This window comes from Martes martes (genome assembly GCF_963455335.1).
Source record: "Martes martes genome assembly, chromosome: 14".
In the NCBI taxonomy this organism is placed as follows: domain Eukaryota; kingdom Metazoa; phylum Chordata; class Mammalia; order Carnivora; family Mustelidae; genus Martes; species Martes martes.
Window position 1 is genome coordinate 72,073,722 of NC_137902.1, and position 20,527 is coordinate 72,094,248.

Genomic DNA, 20,527 nt, shown 5'->3' on the forward strand with positions numbered 1-20,527 from the left:
CTGTCAAATAATAAATAAAATCTTTAAAAAAAAAAAGACAAATGTTGATCAACTTTACCATTAAGAAAAAGAATTTGAAGAATTCCAAATTCTCTGGAATTAAAATCCTTGAAGTGTAATAGTTTTCTTTCATGGAACTAAATCTTGACCATGTTTGTGTTACATTTCTTGTGGATTTTATTTCTCTCAGAGAAAAATAAAACAAATCCATCCTTGAAGGCAACTTTGATGTGTCTGTGTTTGCACAACAGACTAGAGCACTTAAGGAGTTTTTCCCCAAACATGGAATATGATGTTTACCCACTGGACCCCATCCAGTCAAATGGGAAAGTAAAATTCATTTAATTCCTTGAAGAGTACTGAATCACTTTAAAGTCTCTGTTTATTTACAGGGAAACTCAAGTCATGTTGCTCAGTTGGCATCATCCTAGGCTTCAGTATAAGCATGCCATCACTTATTGTATACATACAAGGTAAATTTTAAAATGGCATGTGTTACAGGAGTTTTCTAAGGAAAAAAAAAATCTTCCTCTGTTCCTAAGTAGTTTAAAACCTTGAGATTCATATGTGGACGGAAGATCACACACAAAACCATGAGGAACTTTTTGCAATGGTTCAAATGTGTCAAGAAATACCTTTCCAACAATTTTGTGGGCGGCGTTATTTATACTTGCCTTGAATTTCCCACAAGCTCATCAGTAAACATGTCTATGCTATTAGAGAAAAGAAACACTAAATACTGAACTACTGATTTTTCTGATATTACCCCTTTGCAGGGGGTTGGCCACGTGATGAAGAGAACAAGGACTTCGGGCATGGGCCTGATTTGGAATCTGGCTGGGTGATGGTGGACCGTTGTTCATTTTTGTAACTCCAGTCACCTCCTCAAATCAAGTGGGGAGAACACCAGTTCCCTCAAAGGAGCTCATCAGAATCAAGTAAGATGATGTATGTAAAGTAGCAGGTGCAGGCCAATTTGTTCTTGTTTATGTTTTCTCCCTGATTTCCTCCACTGCTATGCAAACACTCTCACTGTGGGGGAGTGTTCACAACTCAGCCCCTATTTCTGGCACCAAACATCATGCCAGGTGCTCCCTCGGATGGCTTGCCTTTCCTTTGCTCCCTCCACGAGGCAGAAAAGCAGGGCAGTCTGTTTGGAGATGCCCATACTGCTCAGCAGCCCGATGCTCAGCCTAGGAATTCACCCTGGTGAAGCCTATTGGGAAATACATTAACCACTAACTTCATTCCAAGCCAAAGCAGAAGAGGAGAAAAATCCCAGCAAACTCAAAATGGGACCTATGATGCACATTCCACTTCTTGCTTTTTCTAAGACAATTGATGTTCTCTCCTCTTCCCGGATGGATCGGGTGACAAATTCAGACGGGCTGTCAAAGTCACCCTGATGTTTATTTGCCCCTTGGACAGTTATTTCCTCATCCCCATCCAGATTCCTGGATTCCTCTTCAACTGTGGGGAAGTGGGTTTCTCTATCAAGTGGAGAAATCCAGGTGGCTGGGATGCCGGAAACTTGTCTTCTTCATTTCCCCAGCAGCTCATGGGGTCCTTCTGGACCTGGTCATTACAGAATCATCCCTGTATGGAAAAGGACTCCCTCTCAGATGAACCAAAGTAGGCTCCATGTGAAAGAATCAGAAATGAAAGGAGCCTGGCTACAGGAATGATTCATAAGGTTCAAAATTCAAACAAAATGGAGGACTATCCAACTTTGTCACATTGCTTTAGCTTTGTAACCCCCAGGGTGTTGAGAAACTATGGTCAGGGACATGAGGAGGCGAGGTTAGCCTACCATCTGAAAAGGGACACATGTCTGCAAGCCCAGAGTCCAGGAGAGTGGACACAAGTCTCTCAGCTAAGGCCTCATCTTCTCCAGGACTGAGCAAGATAATCTATAGAAGATTCATTGACTTCAATGAGAGATTTTAGACACAAACACCATGATCAGGTATCCTATTATTTGTAAGGATTAGAAGAAATTTACACATGCAGAGGGGAGATTATGTAGGACACATATAGAATTATTATAATCAATATATAATATTCAAAGATCAAAGATCACACTTAAACAAAGATTTGAGATAGAGAAGGCACATGAGCAGGAGGGACTGATGGAGAATCTCGAGCAGATTCTATACCCAGGGCAGAGCTATGATGTGGGGCTTGATCTCAAGACCCTGAGATCATGACCTGAGCCAAAATCAAGTCACATGCTTAACCAACAGAGCCACCCAGGTGCCCCTACATGTCTTTTAAAGATACTATGGAGCCATTTGTGCAAATGCTCAATGACATCCTGAAATTGAAGGCCACTTTTACATTTAGCTGCCCCTGGTGTCCTCTTTAATTAGAATGGATCTCCTACCACAGCATGGACTGAGCAGGCTGATGAACAGGGGGGACACAGCACCTCCTTATTCATTCCCTGCATTGTTTGCCTTCAAATTAGAACTGTGCCAGCTTTGTCAGGCTAAATTCTAAAGCAGGTTTCACATCTTCTAGAAAAACTCTACTAAAGCTCAAAGCTTAAGAGCTTAATAGGTAACTTCTTTAAAACTAAAAAATAAAATCTAAAAACCTTAGAACTATTTCCATAGAAGCCTTCCGTTACCATCTCTCCCTGTAAACAAGAGGAGGAAAGATCTGGGCAAAGTGGAATCATGGTTTTGGTGTTCCACAGATATCTTGAGTTCATTAGATTACATTGTTGTTCTTTACATAATTCGTGCCCCCAAAGTCGTATCTTGATTTCTTTGGCTAAAGTATACTGAAGATACAGTCAGTAAATGTCTAAATAGTCCAGTTGCTCAAAAGATCACAGAACACAGGGTAAGTAAGAACGGGTCTTGTTTTGAGACCTCCACCTGTGCTTGACATGCTCCAAGTGGGAGACAGAAAGGAACCCAAGCCAGAAACACCACTGCCTGATGTCTGACACCAGGAGACGAGGATTCTAAGCTCTCAGTCATTTAATAACTGTTTGAGAAATGATGGTGCCTGCTTCCATATAGATGGTGGCTTTCCACGTAATGCAAGGCCCCTCCACGGCCCCCATGCAATTCTAGGGCACCATCCCTGTTACTCACTACTGTCAGCCAACTGACATCTCTTATACTAACACGGAGCATTTGTTGCTTAGAGCATACCCTTGGGTGGGTGGGGGGTGGTAAGAGCAAACCAAACACTGCTGAAGTTTGAGGGAAAGGCACTATTAGAAAAGTACAATGAAGGGACACCTTGTGTGGCTCAGTCGGCTGGGCATCTGCCTTCACCTCAGGTCACAATCCCAGGGTCCTGGGATCTAGTCCTGCATCGGGCTTCTTGTTCAGCAGGGAGCCTGCTTCTCCCTTGCCTGCAGTTCCCCCTGCTTGTGCTCTGTATGTCTCTAATAAAAAGAAGGGGGGAAAAAAGAAAAGTACAAAGAAGAAACCTGGGTACACCAAGAACAAAGTCAACCAACTGTCCCAATCTCTGGGCAAGGTACAGGCCAGTTTGTTGAGGAGAGAAACAACACATTAGACCTAATATGTGAACAGCCTGCAGTTCTGGAGCCAGTATGGCGTAGTCTAGGAGTACTGGTCCAACCAGTATGGCATAGTCTAGGAGTACTGGCCCAACCAGTATGGCATAGTCTATGAGTACTGGCTCTGAAGCTACAGCCTCTACCCATGACTGGCTTTGCAACTTTATGGCCTCAGTTTTCTTATCTTTAAAATGGAAATTATGTTAGCACGCACTTTATAGATTTTTGTTGAGGATTAAATACATCAAGCGTTTTCAACACTGCTTGGCACCTGCTTAAACATTTATATCTTACTTCCTAATTATAATCCCTCATAGCGGGAGGATCCCCTCTTTTTTGCTTGGTAGAAATGGAGCTGAAGTTCAAAGAAACTTGGTTAAGACTACTTATCTTTAAATGGCGAAGCCACAATTCAAACCAGCACTCTCCCATCTGTAAGTCATACAAACACTTAAAATATTTTAAATATGTATTCTCCCTTCATCTTCTGTCCTAGCTCAGTGGTTCTCCAAAAATGGCTCCCAGCTTAGCAGCAGGACAATTAGCTGACAAATTGTTAAAAAGGACTTTTCAGGTCCCACCCCACATCTGTTGTGTCAGATTAGCATGGCAAGTACAGCTGTGTGCAGCTCCTTTCTCCTTCTATAGAGAATTGGACTGTAGTAGGAGTATTACCGAGTATTCTCAAGGAATGAATAAATCAGGAGAATGAAAGTTACAGCACAGGGAATACAGTCCATGATACTGGAGTAGTGTTGGAGGGTGACAGATGGGAGCTGTGCTTGTGGGGAGTGTAGCGTAACAGATAGAGATGTGGATTCCCTATGTTGTACACCCAAAAGTAATGTGTGTCAACTGTATTTCAATAAAAAAATTAACAGAAATCTAAATATCCCAGAACAATTGTGAAACATTAGAAAATGTGTTTAGTAAAGATTATGGACAATTTTACCCTGGAGATCCTGAACAGGAGACAGCTGACATTGTAGGACAGCTGAATTTCCAATTTTCCTGGGAGCACAGAGCTGGATATAGGGTCAATTACAGAGTCAATTCTCCAGGTGACTTTGGGCAACTCAACCAACCTGGGACTCAGGGAGCAAAGTGAGTGACCTCTCCTATCCCTTACCAGGTTATCTTCCACTCTGAACTCTAAATCCCCCTGACTATACTTTTATAAGTATTATGTAGGATAAAATATAAATCTCAGGAGTAACCGCTGAATAGAGTTATGTGAAAAATGAAATTATTTGGGTTTCAAATTAGATTGGAGAAGGAAAATCTGCAAGGGTTCTAGCAATCTCATTATTCCAAGTTTCAAAGTAAAAACATGTAGAGTATAAGAAGAAAATAAAAGTCAACATGATTATCAAATAAGTTACTTAAGTAGGTTATCTTTATGGAGAACAGGGAAAAAAGTATGACTAACCCACGCCACAGTAAGTTTGCCCTAGTGAGGAGCTTCCGTTGGAATGCACATCAGGGGCCAGATTCTACATATGGCACAGATCTCAGAATGGAAATCCAGAACCTGAGTTCTAGTCTGAGCTAGGTCTAACTAAACATGAGCTTATTTTGGTTCAAGACACAGTTGCTTCACCTGTAAGTGGGGCACAGAAATTAAGTTACATCCTGTCTTAGATTTTTTCTGAATCTAATTTTTTAACCCTTCTAGGATTAAACAGAGGATTAAGATGCCTCATTACACAGGCCCCTGCTGGTGGCAGGGGTGGCCAGAACCACCAGGTAATAAACACGTCCAGGAATGAAAGAAGTTTCAGGATGTTTTGGCCTAAGTATAGACTGTAGACAAGTCATGTACCCAACCCAACATGAAGTTATCCTCATAGTGAAGGTCATTCTGGTACCAACAGGATGGCGTGAAGTTGACTCCAAACGTGGATGTCCCTAAGGCCCGCACAGGGGCCATCACTTCAGACTGTTACCACTTAGCTTCCTCTGATCAGGAATTCCTGGAGAAGTTCTACCCATTCTGCCTAAAGATCCAAACTGTTAGCTTTAAAATTGAAAAATACCTCCAGTTCTTTATGACTAGAGAGTCCACCAGGAACCAAAAAGTTAAAGACCTTCAAGATCTCCCAACTTCACAATTCAGTTTATGGAGAATAGAACACGAAACTTGGTGGCTAGTACCCTCAATGACTCCTTCACCTCAGAAAAGGCAAATCAGAGATTTCTAATTGTTTGAGGGAGAATCAGACTTGTTTTTTCCTGCCTCACCAGCCACACTCTGTGCACCATACTTCAAATGACCCTGGGAAATACATCCATTCAAAGGGTGAGGAATCCCAGGCTGAGCTCCGCAGTGAAGGGCCATGGCACACAGAGGCGGGGGGCCTTGATAGACCACTCCAGGACTAGAGCAGAGAGAATGAGAAAATGAAGAAGAAGGATGATGCTAAGAATCAGGGAAGGCCAGAAGCAGCCCTGGAAGGCAGGGTTTCAAAGACCCAGGCTTTATCTTGGGGGTGCTCGGAAGCCATGCAAAGGCTTTGTGCAGAAAGAGGATAAGAGCCCACCTGCCTTACCAAGATCCCTTAGTGAATAAAGGACTGTTTTCTGAGGATGAACAGGATCAACTCAGGAGCCTGAATTCCAAGTGGTCCCTGTCTCTCCTTTTTCAGTAAGGCATGCGACATCAATAGAGGTTCATAGTCATGGTTGTAGTATCATCCCAGTTCCACAAGCCTACCCAGTGATCACACAGCCATATTCTCCTGCCCCTCTGGAAGAGAAGCCAGTGCCAAGAGTGGTGCAGAGAATATGCTCAGAAAAAGGAAACACAAATTAACTCTGGCAGTTATTTGGCTCATTTTTCAGAATCCATATAAAAAAACACCATGTTCCAGTAGCCAGAAAGGATGGAAAAGCTCACAACTGGCAAAATCACTGCAGGACCTAGAGTAATCATGCCCTACTTCGCAGCACTCCCATTTGAATTTTGTTTTTGTTTTTGTTTTTGTTTTGTGTGTGCTAGGCTTGCAGAGGAACATCTGTGTTTGCATTGGGGACTGTCAAAAAGGCATAAAAGAGAAATGGCTAAATACGATTAAAGATGTAGAATCGGAGTTTGCTGTGGCATTTAAGAGTGAAAAGGAACCAAGCAAGACCCATGATTGAGAGCCACAAAATGGGTAAAGGCACTGGAATGAAAATAAGAGCCAATTTTGACAATCAAGAAACATCTTTGCGGGGCACCTGGGTGGCTCAGTGGGTTAAGGCCTCTGCCTTCGGCTCGGGTCATGATCCCAGCGTCCTGGGATCGAGCCCCGCATCGGGCTCTCTGCTCAGCAGGGAGCCTGCTTCCTCCCTTCTCTCTGCCTGCCTCTCTGCCTACTTGTGATCTGTCAAATGAATAAATAAAATCTTTAAAAAAAAAAAAAAAAAGAAACATCTTTGCATTTTGGCAGTCCATCTATATGCCTGGTGTGTCCCCTTTCCCCACCCTCTAAACCTATTGCTTGTTTAGAAAAATGAAGAGCAAGAGTGCCACGGGGAGATGAGCAGTGACCAGGGATCATCTCCTTTCAGCCTGATTGGTTATTTTCCCACTATCGCAATTGCTTTAACTCCTTAACAAAATACACAGTATACAGTAACTATGGTAGAAAATTGGAGTTGAATGATTTAGCAAGCACATTAGCGGAAAACACCCCCCCCACCAAACACACAGTTTGCCACAGAGAAGCTCAAAGTATTAAGTCCATATTTTTCTAATACAATTAAGTGAGCTTTTCTATACACGAAGTCATAAAGGAAAAATTTGATTGACTTGACAACCTAAAACTTAAAATTTTACATGATATAAAATAAGTGAATTTAAAAAAAAATAGGGAAATAGGGGCACCTGTGTGTCTGTCAGTTAAGCAACTGCCTTCCACTCTGGTCATGATCCCAGAGTCCTGGGATCGAGCCCCACATCAGGCTCCTTGCTCACTGGGGAGTCTGCTTCTCCTCTCCCTCTTCCCTACTTGTACTCTCTCTCTCAAATAAGTAAAATCTTTAAAAAGTAAGGAAATAAAAAAAAAAAACTATTAAGTTATAATAGGAAATTTTAATTAATTAAGTTTGGTCATCTAAGTTTTTACAGTATCCATATTTCCTTTGGGGTGTTATACACAACTTGTAACTACCCTGCAAAGTAAATGGCAGCAAGTATAGTTAACCTGGGAATGTGAAGGAGAGATGAGTATTATTTACTCATTTAGCTTCATGAATGTACAACCTGTGCAACAATACAGGGCCCAAGCTTAGAAGATACCTATGCTTGGTTTAATACTATGCTGTCACAGTCTTGGACGTTTTTAACTTCTATTTTCTTTTTTAAGAAGTCCTCAACTCCCTTTGTCTTTGGGCTCTGAAAAATGTGTATTGGTCCCATCCTTACAGTCCTATAAATTACCTACCTACAAAATAAAGTTTTGCGCTGAAGAAGAATACCAAGATGCTTAGGAGAAGTTTATAGCCTAGAAGTAGAAGTTTAGTAATTTGATTATAATAAAACAAGGTGATTGAGACACATGGTAGAGATGAAGCTCAAAGAAGGGAAACATTACTTCTTGGTGGATGAGGTTAGTATCTGTGGAAGAGGCAGCTTTTGGTTGACTCTTAAAAAATAGTAAAACTTGAACACTAATGGGAAGAACAAAGAACAGGGCACAGAGGTAGTGAGCTGTCTGAAAGCACAGGGACTGAGGGACTGCTTGGGCAGAGGGAACTGTTGGGTTTGCCCACTGTGAGAGAAGACCCCAGGCTGGAAGAGCAGGAGAGGAGGCTGTGGGAGTGCCTTGAATATAAAGCTAACAAGGCTGGGCATAATTCAAGAGCAGCGGTGAGCCACTGGAGGGTTAGAGAGAACCAGGTACCCACAGTCATTCCTTAGGAAGAGGAAAGCCGGCCCGAGGCCAACACTGGTCCCTGCATCCCCTTTTTGGGCTCCCAGCCCAGTGCTGTCTTCACAAATGACAGGGACCCTATGCTTTGAAGAGTTGCTACAGGGAAAGTACCAGCCCATGCCTACCTCTCATCCAACGAGCTAGATGTCATCTACTCTAACTAGCCAACTAGATGTGTTTCCACACTCTGGAGAACCAACCTTTATTGCTGAAGGTTTGAACTGTCAGAGCAGATAACCAAGGGACACAGCTCTGAAAACACAAAAATCAAAGTATATGCCCGCTCAGAAGAGTAACATCAACACCGACACAGTGAGACTTTATTGCCTGAACTTCAGCACCTCTAAAAAAGTTCTTGTGGGTCATGGAAGAGAGCACGGACACTTACTCCATTTCCTTGAGACAACAAAACTACAGAAGTGGAAAACTACATTCCAAGTGCCCAGTGCTTTGGTCCATGAGACAGAGAACAGGTTCCACCCCCAAGGCGAGGAGTTTACCAACCACCACTTGGGATCTTTCTCTATTAGGGCTGCACCAGAAATCAGTAACTTGCACTTGGATTTTACATTCTTCAAGTTTTTGTTTCTTCAGTCTCTCTTGGTCTCTGTTCTCTTTCTATTGCCCCGCACACATACCAATATATTCACACTTCTGTATCGACATACTCACGCATATGCACACCCATGCACGCACAGCACCTGAATCATTTCCTTGGAAGCTATACTCAACTCCAAACTGAAATTTACATTTCTACTTCTACGGGTTTCACCCAATCATGTTCCAGAAAAATCCCAACCCCCTACTGATAGTTATATTTTAATATATTATTACTTGATATCAAATTAGAATTTTATTGTCCCTTTAGCAGGAATATAAGGAATTATGTAAAAATGAAAAATGTATGAAGAATGAATCAGGAAATAAATTACATAAAATACTCAAGTACACACTATTAAAACTGCCTAAGAAAATGTAACTGATACCTATCATGATGTATCACTGAAATGAAATGGGATTTTAATTTTTTTTTTAGCTCCACTAAAACCATTTCTTCACCAAGAAAATATTAAATGAGAAAGCTGGTTTAATATTCTAGCTCTGAAAAAGGAGATCTTAAGCAACACTACACCATCTCTTTAGCAAACAATCTATCGCTATTTAAAGATGATTCAGTTTTCAAAAGAAAACACACTACTTTTTGGGGAAAAGAAATTGTCAATATCCCTTTTAATGATGTCATGTGTTTTCTTAAAACGAAGCTTAGAGCCAAAGACAGACATTTCAGTGAATATCAGCATATTCCTCAGAAATGAAAAGCTGTTTTCTCATTCCAATTTCCATGCTATACTGAATTATGATAATATCCTGTATCAAGAAAAACTTTTGATATTTCAGAAATAAAACATAAAACACATTTAATTTGGGAAATTAAACTTGGGATTAAAGGATAATGAGCTTCACCTTGGAACTTTTCCATCTTCATCATCTGACCTTTAACACGGAATTTTACACAAGAGAGGATTTAATCAGAAGAGGGACCACAGACATATTAACTGATAAATAGTTAGAGATGGACTCCAGTCCCCTTTTTGTTCAAGCAAATTCTCTTTTGTTCCTCTGAGCCTCACTCCTCCCTCAGAATGTTCGGTGAAACTCTCAAGTTCTGACTTAATCACCTGTCATGGAAACTGGTACCAGAAACAAAGAAGCCCATTGCTTCCACCAACCTGCACACTCTTCAGCTTGAGAGGAAGGCAAAAGCCTTCCCTGGGCTGCATGTCTGAGAAGACGGTTGGATAGACAATTAGCAACCTAGGTAGAAGAAAATCAAGCATCCTACCTTTTTAAAAATTCCATATACTCGGTATGCTTGATGAGTCCTGTCCTCATCATGATCGTTTGAAAACATTGTCGATCGATGGCCCAGAGTTTCACATTTACAAGAGCTGAGGAGAGAAAAAGAAAATAACGGGAAAAAAATTAGACAATTTCAACCATGAACCACATCACGCAGAAGAGAGAAGGGACCCAGGAGAGTCCTGGCGAGCCTGAGCCTTCATTTACAGCTGATACCATCACGCTGTCCTATTTCATTAAGGACCCAAGTATTCTTACAAGGTAAAATGTAGTTCATAATTTTCCTTTTAGTGTTATTACCTAATAGGAAGATTCTTGGTGGTCTACTGTCCTTAGGGGATGGGAATGCCCAAGTACACACTGAAAAAATTTTGTGATTTCAAGATTACCTGAGCAAAAATCACGTGGAGAGAAAGATTCACAATTAATAGCACTCCCTGGGAATTACCTGGAGTGGTGTTCATGACTCAAATGATCATGTTTTCATTGTAAAAAGTAGAGGTGAAAACTCAATCTTCAAGCTAATGGGGTGAATTTAATAAAGTAGAAATGATTGCACAGTGCTTTCCACATGAAACCCATTTTTGCAAATTTAACCTGTGCCCAAAGTTGTCCTGTGAATTTCTAGTAGATAGGTTTGTTGAATTTTAATTTCTATTCTCACACGTACATGGTCTTTAACAATAATAGTGTTGAAATGGAATACCATGAAGTTCACCATTTGATCTATTACAACCATGTGATTGAGTTACAGTTTCAAAGCATTGTGATGTGAGAATATGCAGGGAATAATCTATTTAATCTACTAAGAGACAAGTTTTGGGAAAAGACGCTATAGGGTAACAGGTTGATATCATGAGATAAGCTTAGGTTTTAGAAGAATACACTAAAAGTCTCCATACCCCAATCTGTGTGGTGGACATAGAAGACGCTTATTGTACTATGCTCTCTGTTTATATATGTTTGCAAATTTTCACAATACGAAATACTTTAAGTTAACACACAAATGAAGCAAGTCAATTCACAGCATATACCCATGGGGGATGGGGTAGGTAAGGACAATGGAAGGGTTGGAGCCAGACAAGGGAGTAGAGACAGTTTATAGTTTAATGAGCCAAATGTGGAAAAATTGAAGAGGACAATTTTCTCACTAAGCCCCCTGAATGTAATGGATGGAGATCTGGGTGCAGGGGAGGGGGACAGAGTATTGGGCTGCGGGTGTGACACAAAGAGAGGGGCACTGAGTAACACGGAGCAATGGAGGGAAAGATAAAAAAGGAAATACCATATTCTAGAGTAAAGCCGTATCTTTGAGTTTTACCTAATATTTCCTCGCAGAACTGTGTGACGCTAAGAAACAAGAACGTGACTTGTCCCTTAGCCTGCTCTTTACTGGAGAATTAAAGGTGCTCAGTTAATGAGAAAATGAACAAAACCACAAAGGCTGGTGTACACATGGCTCTGGGCCAAGCAGCCTTTAAAAATGAACCATCATCAAAAGCAAAGCTCATGGCACAGGTGCTCTCCAGCTATTTTCTAGCTCCTCGGCTCAACCCAGGCTCCTTTCCAGAACACCTGTTCACTTGAGACAAACCCCAAGACTGGATGACATGACCTCAAAGGATTGCCAATTTAGGAAGAGATTCACCAGAAGGAGAGTCTTTCAAAAGTGACAGGAGCTGAGCTGGGGGAGAGATGGAGGAGGGGAAATCAGGTGGGGTGAGCACAAGACCAGGACTGGGAAGGGGCCTGGGCCGGGGAGTCCACACAGGGATACCATGGCCTAAAAGGGCAGAGACAGTCTTTATCTTTTTTTTTAATTTGTTTATTTGACAGAGAGAGAAAGCACAAGCAGGGGGAACAGCAGGCAGAAGGAGAAGCAGACTCCCCGCTGAGCAGGGAGCCCAACAAGGGACGCGATCCCAGGACCCTGAGATCATGACCTGAGCTGAAGGCAACACTTTATGCACTGAGCCACCCAGGTACCCTGGGGTTGCTCCATAACTTGAGAGGTTACTGTGGGGCAGGAGGGCCTGGAAGCCAGGCAGAGGAAGCAGGGATTTGTGTGATAACCAGCAGAAGGCTACTAGAGATCTTAAAATCAAAATAAAGAGAAAAAGCAGAATTGAAGAAAATACCAAAGATACATCAAAAACCTCTGAATGCGTATAAGAAAAAAACAATTCTGACTTCATCATTCCTAACAGTTCCTAGGTATTTTCACTATACAAAGACTTTATCCGAAGGATGAATTAGGATACACTAACTTTATTTTAAAAATAGTGGTGATGCAAACAGTTGTACTATTACAGATATGCATCCTGGACTGCACATCCAAGGACTGACTAGAAGCAGACAGTCTACGGAAGTCAGGGATGCCCGCCTGAGAGGGCTCTGCCCTGCAGACAGACTTCACCGGCATCCTCCCGGCGGCACTGTATAAAAATTTCTATCACAGGCTCGTATACACTGAGAGATAGCATCACAGGGATAGCTGACGGAGACTAATCGAGGAGGGGCAGAAATTGGATTCGGAAGCACCCAAGTCAAGCAGAAAACAGACCACTGCTGCCAGATGACACTTTATGTAAAAACTGGGAGCTAGAGCTGGAATAGGACAAAAATGGAGAAAATGGTTCTGGCCATGAGCAGCGATCAGTTTCCAACAAGGAGGAGTAGGTACGGAGCACAGGTCATGGTACTCAGGAGTTAAGCGAGGAGGGTCAGAGGTGGGTGGGTGGGTGGGTGTGTGTGTGTGTGTGTGTGTGTGTACACGCTTGTATAGCTTGTGACCAAGTTATCTGTAACAGTCTGAGTCCTAGTTCATAAGTGGAGGCCAGGCTGCGTCCCAGGTCCCAGGCTGCGTCCCAGGTCCCTCCTGATGAGCCAGCTTTCTGCCCTACCTGTGCCCCCATCTAGAGCATGTTCTCACTACTGTTCATCATCTCTGCTATGTCTGGATCATGTTTCCTCAAGTAAGTCTGCACGTTACCCCCAGAGAAAAGTCCATGTCTCATTTCTTATAACTTCTCCCCACTCAAGAAATTAGCTTTTCATTTGATAAGCATTGGGTCTATCTGCCTCATTAATGCAACTTACGTACATAAAGTTCACCTAAGGAAAAAGTAAGCCTAGGTGGCCTCTCATGTTACATTAATTCGGTTTAGATATTTTAATCAGGCCTCTGAATCCATGTATTGCAAGAGGAGGTCTAAAAATAACTTCACAGAATCCAGTAATTCCATTTTATCTTCTGATTCCCATTTACATGGGCTACTGGAATGTCTGTAAGTAAAATGGTTTCAGATATTTTGCATGATAATGAACATGGCTTGATGAGATTGCAAATTTGTCCATGACCTTGGGCGAAATGCCAAAACCTTTTCTGTATTCAGCCGATAAACCTATTAGTCAAGTTAGCATTTCACAGGTGGGCAAGCATGACTAATAATCACCTTGCCTTATTACCAAGAAGGTGGTTATATTCAAGTTGTGATTAATGTCTTTCTTCTTCAGAGAAGGCTGGAGTGTTAAGTCTCACTTCCATACCTTACAGACCATTTGGAAAAAATTAAAAAAAAAAACAAAAAAACTTTCCATGTACCTCTGATTTTAAGTGGTGTATTCATCTCCATAGGGAATAAGTACTTGAAAAATAAAGTTCCTGTGATTTTCACCATGATTACAGTTGTTGAACATGTAGGTCTCAGGGGCATTAAGCAGAGAAAGTGTTGGGAACGGAGTTTCCTTTCTGTTCAAGTATGTATCTAAAATACTCTGCTGAAACAGTGATCATTTCTTCAGTTTAAGGCCACATGGAACTCAGGCCAATTCCCATTCCTCTGAGATCTCCAAGCGTAGAAGTCCATCAAGAACACCTTCAAATGGCCTTGAATTTGCTGGACACAAAGATTACTATGGGGGGGGAGCCACAAAACTGTGCTAGACTCCAGTCACCAGTCCGGACTTGGCTTAAATTCCAGTGGGGAATCCACCCACTGTTCAGTTCAAATTTTGGATGAATACTAAGAAAGCATATGTGGGTATACAACACTTACAATCTCAAATATTTATTCAGCCCATACTTATTTTATATATATTTATTTATATCTAGCCAACACTGGTGCTATATATAAGGGATAGAAAACCAACATACAGCTCCTGAATTTAAGCAACTTGTCATCCAGAACAGAGGCCACCAGACTGTGGTCCATGCCAGACCGGGCCCATGGTCAGTTTTCATACAGCATGCTAGCTATGAATGGGTTTTGCATTCTTTTTTTTTTTTTAAAGGTTTTATTTATTTGACAGAGAGAGACACAGCGAGAGAGGGAATACAAGGAGGGGGAGTGGGAGAGGGAGAAGCAGGCTTCCCCCTGAGCGAGCAGAGAGCCTGATATGGGGCTCGATCCCAGGACGCTGGGATCATGACCTGAGCCGAAGGCAGAGGCTTAACCCACTGAGCCACCCAGGTACCCCAGGGTTTTGCATTCTTAAATGGCTGAAATTCTTAAAAAGAAAAATATTTCATGACACATGAGAATTACAGGAAACAAATTTCAGTGCCCATAAAACATCTGATTGGAACACAGCCATGCCCATTTGTTTCCATATTGTCTCTGGCTGAATGGAGTCATTTTGACAGATAGTATCTGGCCCTTTACAGCAAATGCTCACCATCTCCTGGTCTCCTGTACTCGAACAGCACATCAAAAGTGAGTACCAGCAGGGGAAAGTATATGGGGCTTGGAGTACACAGCTAAGGCTTCCCAGACTCCCCTACTCCCAGTGGGGAAGAGCTGAGTAGGGCTGATACAAGGCTCTGCAGAAGACCATCTCCTAAGCTAGGGTTCTTCACCTGGTGCTGTGGACGGAATAGGTCTCCCCCCAAATTAAAAGTTATAGGCTTATTCCCCATCTTGATGTTACCTCGAGACAGGGCCTATGGGAGGTACGTAAGTTCTGGTAGTAATTCTAATGGGGCAAGGTGGGGGGGGGCAGTGGAATCCCCACACCAACAAGCAACTCTCAAGACACCAGTTTGGTGTTCTACAATTCAACTCAATTCTGACACTCTACCCAGAGATGGCATCAGACTCTGAAGTAAAGGTTCACTCTTGAAAAACTGCCTCCTCTCCTACCTTCAGAGGCCAATCCACAGTCCCTGTACTTGCCAATAAGGACAAGGAGAGATGCAGAGCACCACTAAACATTAGGGAAATGCAAACCAAAACCACAATGAGATACCACTTCACATCCATTAGGATGGCTATTCTTAAAAAATCATACGCGTTGGTAAAGATGTGAACGAGTTAGAACTCTTATGCATTACTAGTGGGAATGGGCAATGGCGGAGACACCATGGAAAATAGTAAAGCTGTTCTTTAAAAAAATTAAACAGACTTAGCATAGGATCCAACAATCCTGTGTCTAGCTATGTACCTAAAGTAACAGAAAACAGGGACATGAATAGTTACTTGTACACTAATGTTCATACCGGCATTATTCACTGTAAAGATTCAAACAACCCAAATGTCCTTCAAAGGATAAAAGAATATCTAAGATGTGGCCTATACATACAATGGAAGATGATGCAGCTTTATGAAAGGAGTGAAAATCTGATTCAGGCTACATCATGGGCAACACTGAAAATGTTCTACTAAGTGAAATAAGCCAGAAACATAAAGACAACCATTGCATGATGTCATTGCCATGAGGTACCTAGAATCATCTGATTCATGGAGACAGCACGTAGAATTGCGGTTACCAGGGGCTGGGGCTGAGGATAGGGAGGTGGTGCTTGATGGGGAAGGTTTCAGCTAAGGATGAGACGAAATTCCCCCAGATGGACAGTGTTAAGGGCTATACAACAGTATCAGCATACTTAATACGGCTCAACTGCCCACTTCAAAATGGTGAGAATATGTTAAAGGTTGTGTATATTTCACCATAATGAACAAAAAGTTGATCAATGGGTTTACTTTGCTAGATAAGTAACTACAATAGGTTTCATGTCTTGTTGGTTTTTAATTTTCTGTGACACCAATACTTAAAGAAACTGAAACTTGGTATTTCCAAGACAGAGTTCAAATTCCATAGGCAGACCTCGTGGCATTTCCCAAGTCTCCTGCCCTCAAGCTTGGCCCACACCCTGCAAGTTAATACTAATCTACCCCAGGCCCCTGCTCATGCTGAAGCTGATGCGTGAAACCAGAGGGACCTCCTACCCGCTTGTCTTCTAAAATGATCATTCATCCCGGCAAGACTCATATCAAAGTTATTTTTATTCTTTTTCCCTTTTCAGGCATTTCCAAGTATTTTGCAGGCTTGTTTCTATTTCCATAGCCTTTCATAATTTTAAATATGTGCTGTCCAGTAGTATAATCACTAGCTACATGTGGTCATGGAGTCCTTAAAATAAGGCTAATGGTAATTGAAATGTGCTGTCTATGTAAATTACACACAGAATTTGGAAGACTATGAAAAGAGAATATAAAGTGTCTTATATTTTTATACTGATTACATGTTAAAATAAAAATGTTTGATGTACTAAGGAAAAATGTACTCTAAAAGTTACACCTGGTTTTTTGCTTTCTTATTTTTACTTTTGTATGGTTGGTGCACAATGTGACATTACTTTCAGGTGTACAACAGTGATTCAACTTGTACGTTATGCTATGTACACACATGTACTTACCATCTGTCACCACATAACAATATTACAGTATCAGGGACCATATTCCCTGTGCTGTACCCTTCATCCCCAGGACTTCTTCACTCCATTAGTGGAAGCCTCTACCTCCCTCCCCATTCACCCCTTTGGCTCAATCCCACCCCTCTCCCGTCTGGTAACCATCAATGTGTTCTTATACGTCTGATTCTACTTGCTTATTTATCCATTTGTTTATTTAGGTTTTTTGTTCTTAGGGTTATGAGCAAAATCCTATGGTATCTGTCTTGATCGGACTTATTTCACTTAGGACACCTGGCAGCTCTACCCATGTTGTCACAAATTGCAAGATCTCATCCTTTCTTAAGGCTGCATAATATTTCATTTTATCTTTTTTTCCATGTGATTACCAGAAAATGTGACATTACCTATACTGCTCACATCACATTTCTATTAGTCAGTACTGCTCTAGAACACCAATATTCAGTCATTTCTTCACACACTTCTCTTGTTGTGTAGATGGCACAAATTAAGAGCTCACCAAGTATTTTCAAAATTGAATTTTCTGTGTGCATGTGTGTGTGTGTGTGACATTCTGTCTACATGAAATCCATTTCTATCCTACTTCATAGGAAAATCACCAGAGACCATCAGAGTTTCTCTGGGGAGAACCTGTTGAGTGTGAGCTCTATCGGACTGTCTTTCCTCTGTCTTGACATCTGTGTTCTGACAAAGATTCCAGAATAACTTACTCTTCCCCATGTCAGCCCCTGTCTGCAAGAAACATTTTCAGAAAGTAGGTGGGTCTCATCTGAAACTCTCTGTTGCTGTAAACTTTGTCTAAATGGCCTGGAAGCTTCTGGGGGCTTAGTGTATGAGAAAAGCCAAGGAAGCTGTCACCAGCTCACACCAGAACTTCACCTTCCACATTTGAGAGCACCAGCTCACCCATAAAGGTGCTTTACTACAGAATCAAGGGCTCCCAGAAGCTTTATTTTTACCACCACCCCCATCTCGTGATGCTTGAATCATCTGTGGTCACTCAGATACGTAGAGTGACAGATCAGAGACTTAGAGGGGGCCTGTGGAGCCCACAACTGCTTCCCAATGTTATTAAGGCACATGTTAGCCTGAAGTCAAATTCCAACTGCCAGAATGTTCTGAGACAAATGCTTCATAATTCAAAAATGCCATTTGCTGTGTCCAATCCATCTAGAACACAATTAAGTCCCCATTGTGCAAAAGTGTCTCACCGTTAGTACGGGGGTGATACTGTAAACTTTTTTGCCTAGAAAAAGTATATATTCTATGAAGATAATGGATTGTAAAGTTAAATACTGCAGATAATCGTCATTATAAGCTTAATAGAAGAAAAATCATCAGCAGTGTCACCATGTTTGTGTGTTTCAAAGGATATGGTGTAGCAGCTACCTCAATGAAACCAAAAGAATTGGTTCAGAATTCTCTAAATTCTGCTCAACTTTATACCTTGTACCAAGTAACTGGTAAGGCCAAATGGTGACTTTTGGAAAATAGGAAAACATTAGCTGCCATAATGACTTTAACATTTATTTTTACTGTCAAATGTTACGGATACTCTAAGGACCAAATGAATGCTGATATTTTTAATACAGATAGGACTCTAATGAGGACTATTTTGAGCACCATTACAGAAAATTTACTCTAGGGCAGAAGAACTTGATGTCTGTTGCATTTATGTCAGTTTATCTTCTATTCATTGGGTGATATATTCCTATGCTCTTTCTATAAATATGGGAACAGAGTCTCAAAGAGACTAACTCACTGCCCAGTCACACTTCATCATTAGTAGGGCCACTTTCCTTCTGACTCCAAAGCCTGGGTTCTTTTTATGACACATAGACGCTTCTGAAACTAAATTAAGAATATCTGAGTTCCTCACTCCTTTCTTGTGTGCTATTTAACCACCCTACCCATGGTCATTAAATACTCGGGAAGCCAAAAGAACAAAAGGGAAAATACATTCCAGTTGATTAATAACTGAGGTGGGGAGGAGTTCAACCTCAGCAGAATTCTAGCCATGTCTCCCTGATTGGCTGAAGTCCTTGAACACTAAAACCTAGGAGTTGATGAGTAACAGGTTCTGGGGGTGCAAAGTTGCAGGGGTGGGGGGAGGAAGCTGTGGAGGCAGGGAATTCTCCAAGTGTCCCTGTCTTTCCCTGTTCAGTCCTTGTTCCCAGTATGCTGTATCATCTTACATCTGTCCAACCAAAGGGCAACTATTCAGAAACCCATAGACACCTAGCTCAATAAAATTCAGTAGTGGGGCCTGGGGCTTCCCAAGGAGGGTGTAGGAATACCCAAGCAAACAAACCAGAGGTCATCTGAAACAACCATGACTTGAAGCAAAGGCCAGGAACCAGGTATGGTGGGGCACAGGGCAGGAAAAAAGGGGGAATGAACCCCTACAAAACAGGTGGCTTTCTGTGTAACTCAGATCCAAATAGGGACCAAGAGTGAAGATGCGGGGGCAGAAGACCCACAGGTAATAGAGTTATAGAAGACTAAAACACTACTAATTCTGTCTAGTGTAGACGAGTTAAAGATCACATCATCGTTCTGTGACCTACCTGCATAGGAACAGAGAAGGAAGGGAAAAGCAATTCCAGTCATTGCTGGGCCTTTCTAAATAACCATCCTCACCCTGTCACCCCACCCACAAAACTGTCAATGGCTCCCTACAGCCAATAAAGCAAAACACCTCCATCCTCGTAATTAATCCATACTGTGTGCAAAGTACCTTCCTAGTTTCATCTCATACAATCCCTTAAACCTAATTTTGTTTCATCCAATGATTCTGACATCCAGCTTCCAAACACACCCTTCCTTTCCCTGCTTTCAGGTCTGGGCTCCAGTTATTTTTCTCTATTTAGGACCATCCTAGTGGCCTTCGAAGTCCCAGCTGAAAGATGATGGTCTCCATGAAGACTTCCCAGTTCACTCTGGCTAGAAACCAGTCAGTCAGGCTATCAATCTGTGCGTGTGTGTTTGTGTGTGTGCACACACGTGTGTGTGTCACAGTCTCCTGACTGTGCCTCCTTTGTGGCTGTCACCACTCTGCCTTGCTTCACAGGTATTCACATATATGATTTCCATCACCCTGCAGTCTTATTGTGAGGTCTTCACAGCACCCAACAAAGTCTGTAGGGTTGGGACTAGGTTTCAAGGGGGATATAATCTGGAGAAAAGATGAAGCCACAGAAGAAATTCAGTCTGGGTAAAAGGGAAAACTCAGTGACAGTCCTACAAGATTCAGTGGGTTTATTAGACTGAGTAAATTCAATGGAGCTATTTATAAGAGAATTAAGGGCTGGTCTGAAGTCACGAGCTGGGAGACCATTACTGCAAACACTCCACATGTTTGCATTTACAGAGACCTCATGCCAAGAACCCTACTAGGCTCCAGGGACACAACCAAAAACAAGACACAGATCTTGTTCTCAGGCACCTCCTCACTGCAGAAGGCCAACTTTGACTTTTTGTTATTGTTGTTGAACACAC

The 20,527-nt window shown here is 41.9% G+C and overlaps 1 protein-coding gene across 2 annotated transcripts in view; it reads right to left on the reverse strand.

Annotated features, from left to right (window-relative positions):
- The window catches only part of PRKG1 (protein kinase cGMP-dependent 1), a gene marked incomplete at its 5' end in the record, with an annotated part of 1,240,279 nt that overhangs the window by 448,166 nt on the left and 771,586 nt on the right, over positions 1-20,527 (reverse strand). For both annotated transcript variants that reach the window (XM_080822909.1, XM_080822908.1), the window contains one exon: positions 10,301-10,406. In XM_080822909.1, coding sequence (XP_080679035.1) covers positions 10,301-10,406 — 106 coding nt within the window. The remainder of the gene's footprint in view (positions 1-10,300; positions 10,407-20,527) is intronic.